We start from the raw sequence: 18,292 nt of genomic DNA on the forward strand, positions 1-18,292 counted from the left end.
CCACACCCGAGGCGCTCATGCCATGCCAGTGACCGTGCCCGCACTGACGTGGTGGAGACAGGCGCACCGCATGCTGGGTGACCACGTACTGCCATCACCTAGAGCCGCCTGAAGCTGCACTCGCCAGCCCTACAACGACCTGGGCGGAGCAGCCATGACTTTGAGCCCTGAGGACACAGAAAGGAAGGGCGGTTGAGGAGAGGGTGGCCCCACATGGCCTGGGTCCAGAGGACATCTGGAAGCTGATGAGCCATCCTCCATTCTAACTGACGACAGGGGCTCATTTAGGTAATGAGGGGGGAAAGCAAGTCTCACCCAGAATTAGCTGGCACCAAGAAGGACCCATCAGAGCAAAGAGGGGCCAAGAGCTAGAGAGACTTTAGGGAAAGAGTAACTGACCTGCTAGTTCCTCAGGAAACAGACAACTTGCAAAATGAGGAAAGTAAAGCAGATGAAAACACAGTCCATGTCACTAGTGACCCGAGAAATGAAACTGAAAACTGGATTTTTCCATTGGATTGGTCAAAGTGAGAAGGAAACACGGTGCCCCGGGCTGGTGGGGAAATGGAGAAAAAACGGGCACCGATCCTTTATCACCAGGGCGGTCTGCCAAGGTGGGGCAGCAACCACAGCAGCCGCGCCATCCCACCCTGGGGCGCCCATCCGACGTGCAGACAGCCTGAGCACACGGTGAGCAGGTTACAGAGCACCGGGCATCGGAATCCAGGGGTGGAAATCAGCGTACAAGGATTGAGACTACGCAGTGAAGGACAGTGCATCAGGACACGGAATGGAATCTGATGTAGTCATTAAAAACATGATGTGGAGGGGGCACCTGTGTGGCTCACTTGGTTAAGCATTCGACTCTTGATTCTGGCTCAAGTCATGATCCCAGGGTCGAGAGAGATCAAGCCCTGCGTCGGGCTCCACACTCAGTGTGGAGTCTGCTTGTCCCTCTCCCTCTGCTCCTCCCCCTGCTTGCTCTCTCTCCCTCTCTCAAATAAATAAATGGATAAAATCCTTAAAAAAAAATATGATGCGGAAGTATCATTTCTGATGTCAAAAGACGCCCAGAATACATTATGTGAGAAGCACACAAGTGTGATCAGAAAAGCAACCCCATGTGTTCATGAGGCTGGAAGCAATCAGGGTCCAGCTCTGTGCCTCACACGTGAACCACAACCTCCCTGGCTGGCGGGAGAGGAGGTGACACTTCCTTTCCCCAGTCTGGAACACCTGAACTTTTCACAATCACAATGCATCAGCTCTTTTTAATAAGGGATTCTGTCTGGATACTGCAGTAATGAGGCCTTCCCCACATTCTCACGTGACCCACGGTGCATCCACACGGGAAGAAACCGACAAGGACTGCGGAGGAGGCCGGGTAAGTAGACGCGGGGCATGTTGGGAAAGAGGGGGAAAGTGGTGGTGGAGAAGCGGCCCCCTCTGCAGATCACAACCTGAGCATCATCTGAAGACTATTTCGATTTTCTGTCCCCATGGAATCTGTGCAACACAGCGTGTGCCAGCTTCTGGGCACAGGACCCTCAAAACCTGCACGCACGGTGATGGCTATCTATCTATCTGTCTATCTGTCTGTCTATCTATATCTGACACAGAGAGAGAGAGAGAGAGCATGGGGGGCGGGGAGGAGCAGAGGGAGAGGGAGAAGCAGGCTCCCCGCTGAGCACAGAGTCCTATGTGGGGCTCCATCCCAGGACCCTGGGATCATGACCTGAGCCAAAGGCAGACGCTTAACGACTGAGCCACCCAGATGCCCCAAGGACAGCTCTTTACAGAAGGAACCTGCTGGTTCCTTCTAAAACCTAAAACCACATTCAGACAGACCGAAGTGTCCATTTACACCATTCATGGTGAAAAGGCTGGATATGGCCCACCCTGCCAGTCTCCATTCTCATTATAGGGATGGAAGAGATGAATCGAATATTAGAAGGATGCCATTGGGCTGACACCTCTGAAATACTTCCAAATATTGGCATCGACAGGGCCAATTCTCTCACTGACATGACTCTATTCGACAGATAGTAAATTCAAATCTAAAAGCTTATCTGTCTTCCCCCCGTGTGACACCATGAAACAATTTTCATCTGGAAGAAGAAAAAGGTCAGGTAAACAGTATCTTTTCTTGGATGGGGCTCTGTGAAAATAGTATGAAAAATATAAATACATATATACATTACTTACTTACAAATAGTTACACCCATAGAGCACTTAGTATGTCTCCTAGGCCATACCCAGACACGGTTTCCAATGGTGCTCCCTGCCCTGACCCCTAAGCTCCTCATGCTCACCTGGGATTTTCAGGTTCAGGTCACAGATGCTCCCAACAGTGGCTACAGACGGGGCCCGACTGGTACGGGTGATGCTCTCCTTGACTCTCCCCTCCCCGCTGATCTTCACGGTAAACGGGCTCCCTGCAAGAACCGAGAAGGCCCTCGTGAGCAGCCCAGTGGCTGAGGCACGGCACTGACAGAAAACCAAAGCATCACATGGGGAGGGCGGAGGGGGCCAGACGCACCAGGTACATGCTCATCAGCGAACTTGGTGGAGACAATGTAAACGCCAGGCACAGTGGGGAAGTAGGAGACCTTGCAAGTGCCATCTTCCAGGTCCTCTGTCTGGATGTCCACTTTGCTGGGACCTTCCACTGCCAAGGATATGCCACCATAACCTGCAACACGGTAGCCCGGGGCTGACGGCACCACAACTCACTGGGGAGGGGGAACTCAACACATGCAGAAAGAACGGAAATTCAAACTCTTTTATTTCCAGACGGCAGGAAGACAGAAACAGCAGGTAGCCCCAACTGGGGAGCCCCAGGCAGAGGAGCAAGTGAAAGGCTCTGAGAAATCCTCTAACAAAAAACCCTGCTGAGCGTGGCTCTGACCACAGAACTCTTCTCTCAAGGATATCTATTAATATCCCATGGAGCACCTGTCCTACAGAACCTGCTGGGGAAGACACTCTGGCCACATGCCTCCAAGAACGGCATGTATTAATCACCAGCAGCAGGTCTGAGAATGTCAATTTTTAAACAGTCCCCAGGCGCCTCCGATGTCCAACCAGGGAGCACCAGCCCACCAGGACCAGAAGTTCTCTAGCCCTCTCCCCTGGGACTGGGACTTTGTCCAGAAGCCACCAATATGGCCGTGACTCAAGAAGGCAGAAAACAAAGATACGGCCCACGTGGCATAGTCTAAAGAGGCCCAATCCAATTCAGACCATTTTGAAGAGGAAACAGGAAGAGATTCCACATTTCCATGAAAGCATGGCTCAGCTTGGCCCAACCTCCTTTGCTTGGGATGAGCCCAGGAGGTCCTGGAAAGTGGCAGATGGTGGTGGCAGTACACATCATGACAGAGAGACCTATGACTTGTTTTTGGCTCTGGATTCAAATGCCAGGAGCAGACGGGCTATTTACTCCTGTTAGCCTCGGTTTCTTCATCTAGAAATGCAGATAATACCTACTTCACTGGGGGTTGTGCGGCCTAAATGCTGATGCAGGTACAAGGACCTACAGCTTGAAGGATGCTCAGAGAGAAAGGGGAGGTGGAAAGACAGCAGCCTGAGCCAAAAGAAGACCATTCCCTCGAGCCTTTCCCCAGGAGCATCTCCACACACCTGCATCCCTTGTGTCCACGATGAATTCAGACATCTCGAAAGTCCGGCCCTCTGACAGGCCACGGCCATAGACTTTGGCTCTGCGCGCATCACCGATCTCGGACTGGACCACCATGATGGACACGGGACTGTTGGCCACGTGGTTGCCGTTCTTCTTGATGCTGACCAGGTGTTCACCCACCTCCCGGGGGATGAAGGAGATGCCTGCACCGGAGCACCGATTGGGGTTGGTAAGGTCGGGCGACAGGATGAAAAGAGAGAAAAGCGGGAGGGAGACACATTTGCAGGAACAGAAACAGGACTTCCTTCCTGACTCCCCAGCAGCCCAGAGCGTCCAAGAGGATGGTAACATTGCGAGGCAGAAACGCACTCGGACTCTTACCAGGTGCGAGCCAGAAGGTTGATCACATTGTACTCACGTGTGCTACCAGGTCCCCAAGGACAGGCCTGGAGGAACACCCCTCTCCCCCGCGAGCCCCGGCCAGGAGGGCAGCCTGGGCTCACCGATGTGGTTGTTGGGCAGCCTCTTGAGGAGACAGGGCTCATCGCGGCCAGACGGCGCCTTAATGCTGGCGGTCAGGGTGCTCAGGTCCGTCTCGCTGATGTCGAGCAGGAAGTCGGCGGCAGAGCCTAGCTTCACCTGAGAGCACCGTCTGTTGTCGTCTGGGAAACATCCCCCACACCGTGCAGCTCCTGTTACGTGTGGTCTGTCCGGCTCTCTAGAGCCCCCATTCCACATGCCGTTTACAGAGGTGCACGCGAGAATGAATTACTCTGAGGTAAGTGAAAAAGCCCGCCTGGGACACTGAACAGACCTAACCAGTGCTGAGCGCTGGCTCGTGTCTGGGAACTGGCAGGAGACTTGAGTCTTCTCAGACCACTTTTTAAAGGAGCCTTTGCCAACGGGGGACACATGTCACCTGCCTGCCTTGGGCACTCCTCACGCTCCACACGGGACTGCTGACTGCTCCACACACAGGTCTGAACACCTCGGGGACAAGGACCTCGCCTTTCATATCCCCTTTATAACCCACTGACAGCACGATATGAACACAGCGAGCACAACAGACACTGGGAGCGTGGGCTCTGAATCAGGTAACCCGGATCTGAGTCCCCAGATCCTCACGTACGAATATGGCCAACACACTATCTCACCCAGCGTCAGGTTTTCCATCCATGAAATGGAGAGGAAATCTACCTAGTAGCGGTGCTGAGGGGCATCTTTACGTCATTCATGTATTATCTGAATGCTTCTGAGGGCCTGCTAGTGGCATGCTGCAGTCAGACTGGCACAAAACAAGGGCCCTCTGAATGGTACTGCTTGCTTTCCCTTGGATTACCAGCTATTGGAGGAACTGGGCCAGCCCAAAGTTGACTTTGCACCCCAATTTCTCCCCAAGGAGTCTGCGTGAAACACTACACTTAGATGCCTAGCCTACTGCCGCTGGTTTAATAGAGAGAGAGGCGGTCGGGGAAGCCATACCTCCCCACCCCAAACAAGCCAGGTAACCCTACCTGTGATCTTGGCTGTGAAGGGGCTGCCAGGGATGTGCTTGTCGTTGTACTTGACCAGAATGCTGTAGTCGCCTGGCAGGGTGGGCAAATAGGTCACTGTGCACGTCCCATCTTTGTTGTCGATGCAGCTGATTTCAGCCTTAGAAGGTCCCTCAATAGCCAAGTCTAGGCCACCTGCGGAGGGGAGGAAGGTGGGAGAGCCTTTAGAGAGAGTGTTTCCTTGGGGCACCTGGGTGGCCCAGTCGTTAAACATCTGCCTTCGGCTCAGGTCATGATCCCAGGGTCCTGGGATCGAGCCCCGCATCGGGCTCCCTGCTCTGCGGGAAGCCTGCTTCTCCCACTCCCACTCCCCCTGCTTGTGTTCCCCCTCTCGCTGTGTCTCTGTCAAATTAAATAAATAAAATCTTTAAAAATAAATAAGTAAATAAAACCTTTTAAAAAAAGGACCACAAACTTAGAATTCTGTCTCCATGGTGACAAGGGGCATAGGCATAGAGCTTTATCTGGAATGGGCAGTAACTCATATAGTCTTCTAGATATATGTATACATGCAAAAAAGAACAAAAGCAAAATCATCATCTACCAAAAAACATGCTTAAATTTCAGGCAGGTCACATAAAACATCTCATAGCATCAACCTGATTTCGATCAGAACACAAAGGACTTCAAAAGTTCTGCTTTGGGTGGAGACAGAGCAGCTCTACAGAAGAGATTTATGAGAAAAGAGAAGACAAATGCTAGCATGAATTCAGCAGTCTTATTTTTAAAAGCTGCCCTGGAACTGTGTCCACTCAACCCTCCAAACAGACGGCCCGAAGCGCAAAACCACACGGTACCTTCTCCTGCATCTTCGGTGACGATGGTGAAGGTGGCCGTTTTATTGGCCACTCCGTACACCAGGCCTGGACCATATGCAGAAACGCTCCCACTGTTCGGGTAGTTCACATAGAACTGGAGCGGGCTTTCTGGGTTGGCAAAGAACACAAAATCGAGGGGGGATTCACTGAGGGGGGAACGCATCCCTTGGACACCCAGTGTCTTAATATTCCCCTAACAGCGGGCGAGGGCGGTGTCTCCTAGGCAGGGGCAGAAACTGAAGGGAGACTCCAGGAGAGCTGAGCATGCTGGGATACCCAAGGGGTCTATTCACAGTGCACAAGAAAAACAATCCCAAGGGTCGCTCCAGACTAGAAGGGGGCTCGAGCAGGATTGTGCAGCTCAACTTGACCAATAAAGGAGGAAACAGCTGACCATGTGGAGAAATGACTCACTACTGGACAAAACACAACTAGAGAGGTCTTTTGGGAAAGCCATTTGCTGTGCCTTTCAAAACGTAAGGCCCTCTGAGGCCCCCAGTAATCTATCCCACAGCAGTCCTTTCTCCCCAGCCCCGTGCAAGGACTTCCATTTCCAGAGTGCTCAGATCCAAATTAGGAAAAGACTCCCGTGTCCGACAATAGGGGGCCAGTTAAATAAACATTGGTCTGGGGCGCCTGGGTGGCTCAGGTGGTTAAGCAGCTGCCTTCGGCTCAGGTCACGATCCCAGGGTCCTGGGATTGAGTCCCACATCGGGCTCCCTGCTCAGCGGAGAGCCTGCTTCTCCCTCTCCCTCTGCCTGCCTCTCTGCCTATTTGTGCTCTATCTCTGTCAAATAAATAAATAAAATCTTAAAAAAAATAAACATTGGTCTGCTGGCAGGTCATTAAAAATAATGAGGGAGGGGGTGCCCAGGTGGCTCAAAGTGTCTGACTCTTGATTTCAGCTCAGGTCACGATCTTAGGGTCGGAATATCGAGCCCTGTGTTCAGCTCCACGTTGAGCGTGGAGCCTGCTTGAGATTCTCTCTCTCCCTCTCCCCCCGCCCCTCCCCCCTTGCTTGAGGGCATGCAGGCACATGCGCTCTCTCAAAAAAAAAGGGGGGGGGGAGGGCGCCTGGGTGGCTCAGTTGGTTAAGCGACTCCCTTTGGCTCAGGTCATGATCCCGGAGTCCCAGGATCGAGTCCCGCATCGGGCTCCCTGCTCAGCAGGGAGTCTGCTTCTCCCTCTGACCCAACCCCCTCTCATGCTCTCTCTCTCTCTCTCAAATAAATAAATAAAATCTTTAAAAAAAGGGGGGGAAATCTTTGTGTATTAACTTGAGAGACTATTCATAATGTGTCACATTAAAAAGAGAAAAAAAAGTTGCTATATAATAGTACCATTATGTCATTTCTTTGAAGAAAAAAACAGAACAAAATTATATGCATGTCTTGTAGGCACAGAGAGAAACATCTGAGAAGACACACACCCCAGGAGTGGAAGTAAAATGGAAAGAGGAGAAAGATATTTTTTTACTTTTACTTTCTGTGTATCTGCATCTTTGGAATATTTAGATAAAAGCAAATAATATATTTTCGCTTTAAACAATATTATGCACACATATACGCATAAACTACAGCAAACATCAAACTGGGAGAGATATTTGCAACTTCTATCACAAAGTGCTAATCTCTCCAATATTTAATTTGCTCTCAGAAACTGATATGACAAAGGCCAATAACCCCAACAGAAAAACCCAGCCAAGTGCTCAATTCACAGAAAAAGAAATGCAAACAGTCCTTAAACATATAGAGAGTTGCTCAATCTCATTCACAGGAGAAATACAAACAAAGAAACACCGAGACACTGGTTTTTTGTTTGTTTTTTTTTTGAACTGTCTTGCAAAGATCCAAAAACTGGTAGAAAAGCAGGTGCTCACCTACCTTGCTGGTGGGCATGTGAAGCAGGGGAGCCCCACTGAAAGGCAATTTGGCAAGATCTATCGAAATGACTACTGTCTACACCTGTGGTCACACTACCTGCCCTGGGAACGAAATCTCACAGCTATACCTTTGGGGGTGTGAGATGACAGATATAAAGGTTATTATTCACTGCAGCCTGACTAATGACAGCAAAAGGTAGGGGAGACCCCCAGTGCCCTCCAACGGGGGAAATGGTCGAATGTACCACGTTCACCCAAACAGCGCGACACCACGAACACGCTCTGTCATTCGGACATGCACACCGTTAGACTGAAAAGGACGAGGTCAGAAACAATGCGCGGTGTGGGCTAATATTAATGTACGAATGGGAAAGGGCTTAAGAAATGGGAAACATTTGTTTGTAGAGTCTTAAAAATCTTCTGAAATCCAACATAAAAAGTTAACAGCAGTCAAGTTCACAGAGAGGTCAGGTGGGTGATGTGGGCAGAAGGAAGCCTTTCCCCATAATGTTTTTTAAACCATGTGGATATGTTGCCTACTCAATATATTAAATTAAAAAACAGAACTGTTTGAACATTAAAAAAAAAGGAGAAGAACACGAATAACACTGTGCTGGTTGACGGACATGAAATCTGAGCTGAATTTCCTTGCCAAGGGCAGTGTGAACGTAAAGCAGCTTCTCCTCTCCTCCCACCCCAAAGCCCCGCACCACACAGGGCTCTCGGGGCCAGGCTGGAAAGTCCCTCGATGCACCTCACATTTTTCTCCCAGCGCACCCTTTGCCCATGCAAGGCGTAGTGACAAAGACAAACAATCATGGACCTAAGGGCCTGAACTGTGACCCAGGACACTTAGCTGCACCATCCCTTCTGAAAAGTAGCTGGATCTGCTGGGGTCACAGGCTGTTTGGTTTCACAGGGACTCCCACACTGCATTCCCAATCCTGCCACGGAGAGCAGTTTCCCACACAGCAGCTGACTGAACGTCTGTGCAAACCTCCCAAACGTTCAGGCCCAAATCCTGCCGTCCTGTGGGGCGTGCTGCCCCGGGGGCGGAGCCTGACTCACCAGGGATGTGGCTGCCCATGTATTTGATGTGCATCTCATGCAGTCCGACCTCAGTGGGGGCGTATCTGACTGTGACCGTGCCGTCCTTGTTGTCTACAATCTCAGGTGTGGCTGTCTTCCCCGAAGGCATGTGGACCTCTCCTGTTGGAGCACAGGGAGACAGGGCGATGAGCCCCCCCACAGGGACGTCCCCGGGAGAGGCTGAGTGCAAAGGCGCAGGTGGCCTTCAGATCCAAGGGCATTCACTGCTGCCTAAAGCATCCAAGACCCCCAACAGGAAAACAGAGATATGTTTGCCTTTATTTTGTTCCCTTTTCCTTCCACAAAATGCAGCAGGCAACTCAAGTAAAGAGTTTTCTACTTTTGTACTGAAAGTGAGCAGCTCAAACTAGACTAGAAAAGACCGTGAGGCCAGCAGCATTAGCAGAGTGTCAGCTCAAAGAGATATGGGCATTAAAAGGAGGCTGGAGGGAAAAGGAACTCTTGTACAAGAGACTTCAGCGTGACTGTCACCTCTGGAAAGGGGAGAGAGTAAGACAAGGCAGGAAAACAGGAGGGACAGGAACCTGACAGTCAAGAGCTATCTAAACAGAGCAGTCCTTAACCTGGAGAGAATCCCCGGCCTTAACCTGGAGAGAAGGTAACACAAGTCATAAATGAACGACCCCCTTCAGAGACACACATATATACAGTGAATATTCTGCCATCTCAGGGGCTCATGGATACCAGGTGTCGGGCACAGGTGGAACCACCTCCCAGGCGCTGTTCTAGAAAGCTAGGGCAATCCAGGGAGAACAAGGCAGCTTTCAAGAATGTGCTTACCGGTGATTTCCCCTTTCCTGACCGCAAACGGAATGACCAAGTCGAAAGGCTTGAACCCCAGGCCGTTCATGTCACTCACAGGAACATAGGCCTCTTCGGTCACCTAAAAACAGGAAGGAGCCATCACTGGGTAAAGCGGACAATGGTGTGGGCCGATGAAGCAACAGAGGGCAGAGCAGCTGGGAATTCTGCAAGCTAGTGCCGCTGGGATCTGGGGATGTGGCTACCATCCACGCAGGACGGCCTCTGTCTAACCAGCCCCAGGGCCGGCGCAGAGCCTGAAGGATTGGAGAAGTCACTCTGACCAACTGCTAACAATCACTAGGCACTTCGCTTGTAGAATTCCCAGCAGTGCTCAAGGGAAAGTGGAAAAGTGAGAGATAGCAATGTCTGTGAGTCCCAAGAGGCTCCACCTGGAAAGGTTTAGTTGCTTGTGGCCTGGAAAAGAAGGTGCGTTTTAAGTGGCAGAAAGTAGCAGCGGGTGGCTTTCCCCCCGAACAGAAACCAAGTGTGCAAGGGGCAGCTGAGAGTGTCAGCAGGAGGGCTGAGGACAGTCCGTGTTTCTCTGAACCGTGGGGACAAACGACACTGAGCGTGATCATAACATGACGGCTGGAGATTCGTGGAGCGCATACGATGACACGGGCGGCTCTCATTACAGAGGAAGCGGGGATCACTGTGACGGACTGATCAGTGGGGGACAAACCAATGACCAGGACACCCAGGGGGCTTAAGCAATCCCCAGAAAGCAGGCTATAGCTTTTCTGAAATGAAGGCTGAGTGAACACAGAAATGCCAAAAGGAAAAAAAAAAAAAAAAAAAAAAAGAAGTGTACCCAGGGCCTGAATCCGGGGGAACATGCATTTACCGGTGCCTCCTCCACAGCCTCGACTTCCCCATCCGTGGCCTGGTCGGTGGCAAATGGAGATTAGTTGGGAATCACATGGAAGGGATGCTGCCACTTTAGTAGGTCCTACAACCTGAGGGCTGCTTCCTCCCCATCTGCTCCATCTCATACAGCAGGGAGCCACTTGCTCTAGCGGGAGCCTATACTCTTCCCCCTCTTGTGGAAAGGGAGTTGGCATCCTTCCTTCAAATGTCAAATCCACATGTCCTTTGAACCCGCAACCCCACTTCTAGGAAGCGGGCCTACAGAAATGCTAGCCAGAGTGTCTACAGCTAAGTGATACGTGCAGGGGATTTTACTCTGGCCGTTTGTGGTCATGAGAACTTAGAGGTGCCTAAAATGTCCATCTGCCCGGGAGTCCGTTAATTATGCAAACCTGTATGCTCGGAAAAGCTACCGAGTCTGATGAATGAATGGGGAAGGGTACCTATGACACATGGAGGGACCGAGACGAGTCGCAAAGCACTGGGGAGGACGCAATCCCGCGCACAAAGCTGATCAGTTTGTTGTGCTAACAGGGGAGAAGGAACACCAGTCCCTTCTGTGGCACGGAACTGGGAAGGTGGTCTCCTGTTATTTGATGAGTGTCTCTGGTATTAATGTTTTAAAAGTCTTTATAAATTCATTTTTTTAAAAACCACAGACCTCATGTTCCTGATCCAATCAACCTGATAGGGGAGGGATCCCCCTCTTCTACCATAATCAACAACAAGAACTGGAAGGCCCTCCCTGCTCGGAGGAAGGCCAACATGCCTGCTTTACTCCTTTTTGTGTATTTTAGCATCTGCAGAAAGGGGGCTTCACATAGAAAGGCAGCTTTGTGAGCTTCACCCTTGGGAACAGCCCTGTCCCCGCCTCCCAGGGCTCTCTCACAGTGGTGCTATGCAGGGACAAACTGGTCGGGCGGAAGATCTTTCAACGGCCAGACTATGGCCTTTGATCCAGGACTTCTCAACGGGGATAAGCAGATACACTGCTAGACCCATGACTGCATCATCTATTAAGCTGAATCAGCCTGCTGGGGCTCCTGGAGACATGAACTCTGGAGACTTGTAGCCACAAGTCTGTAGAGGGAGGCAAGGAATCCACATGCAAAGTCCACCTAGGTAAGACTGGAGAGAGCTTGGAATGGGAGAATAAAGACTCAAGCCAGGTACTATGGGTGACCACCCCCCCTTTCTGCCTTCAGTAGTGGTTAGGATATCTGCACAATGTATCCTAATAATCCAGGCTAAGGAGACATTTATTCCCAATGAGTCTGGTGGCACCCACTTCAGGTCCCTGACTCAGCAGCTAAAATGACGTTGAATTTCCACACTGACTTTTCTCACTTGGCCGCGCCTAACCCATCCTTAGCTCGCTGCACCAGCAAGGCCATGACCTCTGCCCAGGAGCTGCTCTTCCATGCTGCCCTATTTCAATCAACCTGATAAAACCCGCTACAGACTAAAACAGATTCTTAAAACGACAACTGGGACCCGTCTCAGTAAATAAGAATGAAAGAAACTCTCTAGCTGCATTTCTTTCTGCCCTGAAGGAGAAAAACACTCCCAAATGAACAGTGTCAAAGTCAACAGGCGCTTACATCCTTGAGACAAAAAAGAGCCTCCAGATCTCTGGCAGGATGTTTACAGATCAACAAACATCTATGGAAAGGGGAAAAAAGCTACAACCGATGACAGACCATTTGGAAGGGAGGCACCACCTTCTGTTTGGGAGGGAGTCCCTTCTCTGTTGCTACATAAAGTGCAATCATTAGAAGGGGCTTCGCCGGCTGTGCGTGGGGCTAGGTCACTGAGGCCTAAGGACTTCGTGGTCAAGCACAGCTGTTGCCCATGGCATCAAAGGACGCCGGGTAAGAGGCATTCGGTGGCTGTCCAGAGCAGGCACGCTGGGCTTCGTGACCTTGAGTCTAAGCCTTGTTCCTACACCTCACCTGCAAAAGGGCCAACAGTGCTTGGTTTTAAGGGTCAAATGAGGTTTCTAATCTTGTCCTGATTGAAGAATCTTCATAATCAGAGGAGGCTCCAAGAGTCACTTGTTGAAAACTAAGGAACCTCACCATTCTGGCCTTTCTTCTAAATGTTCCTATTCAAAAGACATGCCATTCCCTAGGCCTATGCAAAATCTGAATCTTTCCAAAACAAAACTGGAGGCACTTTGTGTCCTGGGATACGGGTCAAGTCTCCAGACATAACGGCAACAGGAACCGCTCTCCTCCAGGCTGTGGAGATGGGGAAGGAGGAAGAGCTAGAAGAATAAAAAACGTGTCTTACTTACACACATTTTATGGTCCGAGTGTATCTTTCTGAACTGGGCTTCGGCCAGGACACTGCTTAAGACCCTTAGCCTGACGGATACTTCGATGGCCAACAAGATTCCTCAAAAACACTTAACAGCCAAAAGCCTCTGGATTTCTAGAGATTACTCTAGCACTTTACAAGGTCATGACTACTTAAAAAATTTTTAAAGGAAAAAAAAAAAGTGGGAGGGGCTCTTCTAGCCAGGATTTAACAGATGGCAGCTGTACGGTTTCTGTCATACCAGAGCGCTCTAGGGAAGGAATTTTCCTTACCATGACTGTGAAGGGGCTGTTGGGAATATCAACGCCACCAAAGCGCACGTAGATGACATAGGTGCCTGGCTTGGCGGCCGTGTAGAAGATGTCGTAGGTACCATCCTCATTCTCGATGACATCGGCCTCAGCCTCAGTGCCGTCGGGGGTCAGAACCGTGCAGGTCACCTTCCCTTTCCCAGCAGTCTTGGCATCGACCACAAAGCCCACTTCCTCGCCGGTTTTCACGGTGGAGGCAATTCCAGGACCTGGAGAACAAGTTCAGAAGAGAATGGAAGCTCCAGCCTCAGACAACTGCCCGGGAGGCCCCAACACGAAGCACATGCTGGTGCGGTCTGCATCTGTCAACGCCAGACCTCTGACGAAGGCCACACACAGGGCGGTCCCGGAGATCCCCAGGGGAAAGTGCTGCTTCCGGGGATGCTCCGTCCCTTACTTAGGAAACAAGCTCCAAGTGTCAACCACGTGTCGGACCTGGCTTGCTGGCATTCAAAGGTCTGAGGATGATGGTCAACTTCCCTAAGCAAATACGCAGTGGGCATTTATTTCCTTGAAGGCCAGGTACACACAACAGGGAACCAAACACAGTTTCTGCTGTGGACATGTTCATAATCTAACAGGCAGGCCGGGCACCAAGAACGACAGCTCGGTGTGCTGTGGGAACACTCAGGTACAGAAAAAATCATCAGCTGTGCTTCAGAGAAGTGTCTCGTAGCACAGCTCCATAAAGGAAGTTCTAGAAATTTGTATCCCAGCATTGCCACCTTGATGGAGGGCTTTTTGAGAAAAGGGGAATGGCTGAATTCTGAAGCACAGGTACGGTTGGCTAGGGGAGACTTACCACCTCTGTCCCTGAACCCTGACCAGTCTGTCTGAGTGGGGGCACTCTTTACACAGGATCCACACATCAGGGAATGCAAACAAGTGAACCAAAAAAAAAAAAAAAAAAAAAAACACACACACAAAAACAGCAAGGTGTGTAGAAGCAATAGGGAGTGCTAAGAACATGTTGTTCAGAGTGGGAGTAGTAGAAGGGAGCCTGGGGCCAGCCTGTGGAAGGCCCTGAAGGACAAACAGAGAACTGTGGCCTCCAGGAGCCCCCACGCTGAGAGGGTATCCTGCTCAGCATTCTGCCCCAGCAAGGGAGGGACTAGGGCCTGGAGAGCAAGGAGGAAGTCCCCACCAGGTATTATCACACCCGCAGGTTAGTAAAGGCAATTTAATCATTCCTGGCAGATAGCACAGACCTAGGAGGTGGTGGATCGGAGGATTGGCCGGTGGTTCAAAATTTCTCAATGTTTGAGGCCCAAACTGCCAAGCTGAGCAATTTACAACTTACTCTGAAAGCCAAAAGTTTTTCCTCCATTCAGAACAAGATATGAGAGAAATAGAACACATCCAGGGTGGACATATGTTTAATTTAAAGAGAAACAAATCTGTTTCATTTCAGAGATGGGGATTCATGTTTTGACATCTGCTGGAATAGCATCAGAATAACAAGAGCTGTTCTTAGAAACAGAAGAGCCCGTAATGGTCTTAGTCGTGTCTCAGAAACTGAAGGAAGTGTGATGTTTAAATATTTCTGGAGATATTCTGAGAGACGTAGGCACAGTCTCGGGTGCTAAGGAAAAACCTAGATCCTTGAATGCGTTTCTCTAATGCTGACCTAAAATGCTCTTGAATAAAATCTTGAGTAATTAAACCATCTACTCAGGAAAGGCATACAGTTGCAGCTCTTCATGGGAGCTACCACCACAGTGGAGATCTTAACAAAGGCAGCCACTTCAAAGGTAACATTAATAATAGCTTCCCTGTGCCTGGCACCGTGCTAAGCATTTCTCATGCCTGACCTCATCTAATCTGTGCAATAACCCTGTGAAAAAGTCTCTGATCCTGAGAAGAGTTTCTTGAATTCAAATGTTCTCAGAAAGATCTTCCATCTAAGTCTGACCGAAGCTCAGAGCGGTTGAGCAACTTGCCCTAATCACACAGCCACTGAGTGGCAGAGAAGGGCTAGCCTCTGGCTTTCTGACCCCAAAGCCCACACTCACCGGTGGCCAGGCACTTGCTGGCATCTCCTGTCTGTGTGGCCCGGATGCGGTAGGGGGACAATGGGATGTCATCCCCCCCGTAGGTGACCCCAATCATATAGCGTCCAGTCTTGTCAGGGATGTAGGTGACGGCGTACGTGCCATCCTCATTGTCATGGACAATGGCTCTTTTGGGTTTTCCCTCTTGGTCCTGTGAATCACAGAGAAATGCTATTTAGGATGTTGTCATCAAGATGTAGAAACCAGTCATGGGAAACCGAGACACATTTTGCTTATTAACTGGTGCCTCTATTCAGGAGACAGAATTAATGGCTTAATATAATTTTAATTATCATCTTTTCCTGGGGGGAGGTAGGGAGGGGAGAAGGTCACACCATATGGACATGGTCAATTTTTAGGAATTTTACGGTCAAGTGAACAAGAGCTGATTTAGCTCCGGACCCAATGAAATGTAGGGAGATGAGGGGGCCGAGGTTCCTGGTCCTACATCACCACAGCCACTCTCTCTCTTCTCTTTAGTAAAAGGCTCCCAATTGTTGGCTGGGCGCACTGCTCCCACTTGCTAGCAAACTTTGCCACTAGGTATGGCCAGGGGACTTGTGACAAAGTTCCGGTAAATGAGAGGGAAGTGAGAGTCACACAGAGCGGCTCGAGACTGCTGACTGAGCTGAAGGTCCCCTTTTCCCCTTCTGCCTTTTCTCCTCCCTGTGGCCTGCCAGGTGCATCAGCTCATGGTCCACGAGGAGACTTCAGGACAGAAGCCACATGCTAGGACCGAGGAGCAGAGAGATGGAGCCAGCTTCCTTGCAGAGCCACACAGCACCCAGGCGGCTCACCTCTGGGCTCCCTTAACCAGAGAGAATAATCCCATGTGTTGGAGCCAGTCTTATTTGCGGGGGTGTTGTGATATGCAGCACAACCTAGTCTCAACTAATCTGATGAGGAATTTAAAACATTTTAAAACAAAAGCAGAGGAATGGATAGAATAGAGATCAAAGTACATGAGATTCATACAAACGCGGTACTTGGAGCTATACCTCCAGACCTCTCACTCAGGCAAGCATGTCTGTTGTCCTGCACAATTACCGATTCTCTGGTGGGAAAAAAATTCATCAAACATTTGCATCAGGCCAGAAATGGGTTATTAAAATCTCGCTCTTATCCCTGGCCAGGAAGTTAGGTCTTCATTAATCATATTTGACTCTAGGAAAAAACGCAAAGTTACCGTGATCTGAACAGCAAGCAGGCCTTCCCCAGCATCTCTGGCATCAATAGCAAACTCCACGGGCAGACTGGCAGGCACACCATAGGAACTGAGGCCGGGGCCACTGGCAGTCACTTTGCTGGCATCGTATGTGGGAAGGACCTTGACCTTGAAGGGACTTGAAAGACACATACACATCCTCCGTCAGTGTCAATACCGTCAACCCAGCTATATATGATCTCCCTTACACAAAGAGACTGGGCTCGAGAGGGGGGATTTCTATAGCAGATAAGACAGTGAGTGCCTTACGTACCTTAAATCGAGCAGAAATTTACAACCATGTAACCATCATACGCTTTCCCTGAGTGTATTCCATGGGATACACATTAATCCCCAACTTGGTTTGGGAGACACAGTTAACTCACTTTTGTTAGGCTAAGAAAATGGTCACCAAGATGTGAAGGGGCTATTGGAATTAGGAAACAATGTTGGAATAATAAAATTAATATCTTATCCTCTTCTATTTTTAGGATGCTTTAGATGGTGAACTACCTATTTGCAAAGTAATACATAAATGTAATTTATAAATTATCTATTTCTACATACCTAGAGCTATATGTGTATCTGTATATAAAATACATATTAGGGGGTCGCCTGAGTGGCTCTGTCAAGCGTCTGCCTTCGGCTCAGGTCATGATCCCAGGGTCCTGGGATCGAGCCTTGCATCGAGCTCTCTGCTCCACAGGAAGCCTGCTTCTCCCTCACCCAGTCCCCCTGCTTGTGTTCCCTCTCTCGCTGTGCCTCTCTCTGTCAAATAAATAAAATCTTTTTAAAAAAATTTAAAAAAATAAAAAAATACATATTAGGGGTATGGGTAAATTTTTTTCATCTTAAGGGGTATGAAAAGAATCCTTTGGAAGCTGTTCTGCCAGAGGAAGAGCACATGCAACATTTCATATTAATATGAATGAGGAACGAGGCTTCTATCCAATACCCTCTGGGAACACAATTGTCAACCAAATCTTCCAGTAAAGAAGTCAAAAAGTAAAAATCTTCGCCCTAATCAAAGAACTACTTGCAAGGTCACCAGAAAGAAGACTTTGATGAACTAACACATTCCTTGTTTCTTCAAAGATTCCCAACTCCTTAGTTGCAGCTCATCTTTAAATTAAAGATGGCCAAAAGGAACAAAGTAGGGGGATATAGGGTACCAAGAGAGGAGCAGCCACAGATATCGAGGCTAGTGTGTTGTTAACACCTGGGCACAGACAGCATGCAGGTTCTCATTGGTACCTGCTGATGAGGAAGATGGATGGGTGGGTGGGTGGGTAGACCGATGGATGGATAGATGGATGGGTGGATAGATGGAAGGATGGATGGGTGGGTGGGTGGGTAGACCGATGGATGGATAGATGGAAGGATGGATGGGTGGGTGGGTGGGTGGGTGGGTGGGTGAATGGATGGATGGAAGGAAGGACGGATGGACGGATGGATGGGTAGATGGGTGGGTGGGTGGGTGGGTGGGTGGATGGATGGGTAGACCGATGGATGGATAGATGGAAGGATGGATGGGTGGGTGGGTGGGTGGGTGGGTGGGTGAATGGATGGATGGAAGGAAGGACGGATGGAAGGATGGATGGGTGGATGGGTGGGTGGGTGGGTGGGTGAATGGATGGATGGATGGATGGGGATGGATGGATGGAAGGAAGGACGGATGGACGGATGGATGGGTGGGTGGGTGGGTGGGTGGGTGGATGGATGGATGGATG

At 49.9% G+C, this 18,292-nt stretch overlaps 1 protein-coding gene across 4 annotated transcripts in view; it reads right to left on the minus strand.

Moving 5' to 3' along the window:
• The window catches only part of FLNB (filamin B), a 143,580-nt gene that overhangs the window by 16,532 nt on the left and 108,756 nt on the right, over nt 1–18,292 (minus strand). For 2 of the 4 annotated variants that reach the window (XM_028110329.2, XM_028110331.2), the window contains 12 exons: nt 16,545–16,701; nt 15,320–15,509; nt 13,269–13,516; nt 10,622–10,693; nt 9,787–9,889; nt 8,965–9,105; nt 5,994–6,122; nt 5,158–5,331; nt 4,147–4,305; nt 3,643–3,846; nt 2,540–2,692; nt 2,313–2,435 (listed from right to left, as the gene is read on the minus strand). In XM_028110329.2, coding sequence (XP_027966130.1) covers nt 2,313–2,435; nt 2,540–2,692; nt 3,643–3,846; nt 4,147–4,305; nt 5,158–5,331; nt 5,994–6,122; nt 8,965–9,105; nt 9,787–9,889; nt 10,622–10,693; nt 13,269–13,516; nt 15,320–15,509; nt 16,545–16,701 — 1,853 coding nt within the window. The remainder of the gene's footprint in view (nt 1–2,312; nt 2,436–2,539; nt 2,693–3,642; nt 3,847–4,146; nt 4,306–5,157; nt 5,332–5,993; nt 6,123–8,964; nt 9,106–9,786; nt 9,890–10,621; nt 10,694–13,268; nt 13,517–15,319; nt 15,510–16,544; nt 16,702–18,292) is intronic. The other 2 variants (XM_028110330.2, XM_088027906.1) reach the window with 1 other exon arrangement.

The sequence above is a fragment of the Eumetopias jubatus genome, unplaced genomic scaffold, assembly GCF_037043125.1.
Source record: "Eumetopias jubatus isolate StellerSeaLion01/CBP00866 unplaced genomic scaffold, mEumJub1_p1.0 scaffold_1, whole genome shotgun sequence".
NCBI lineage: Eukaryota > Metazoa > Chordata > Mammalia > Carnivora > Otariidae > Eumetopias > Eumetopias jubatus.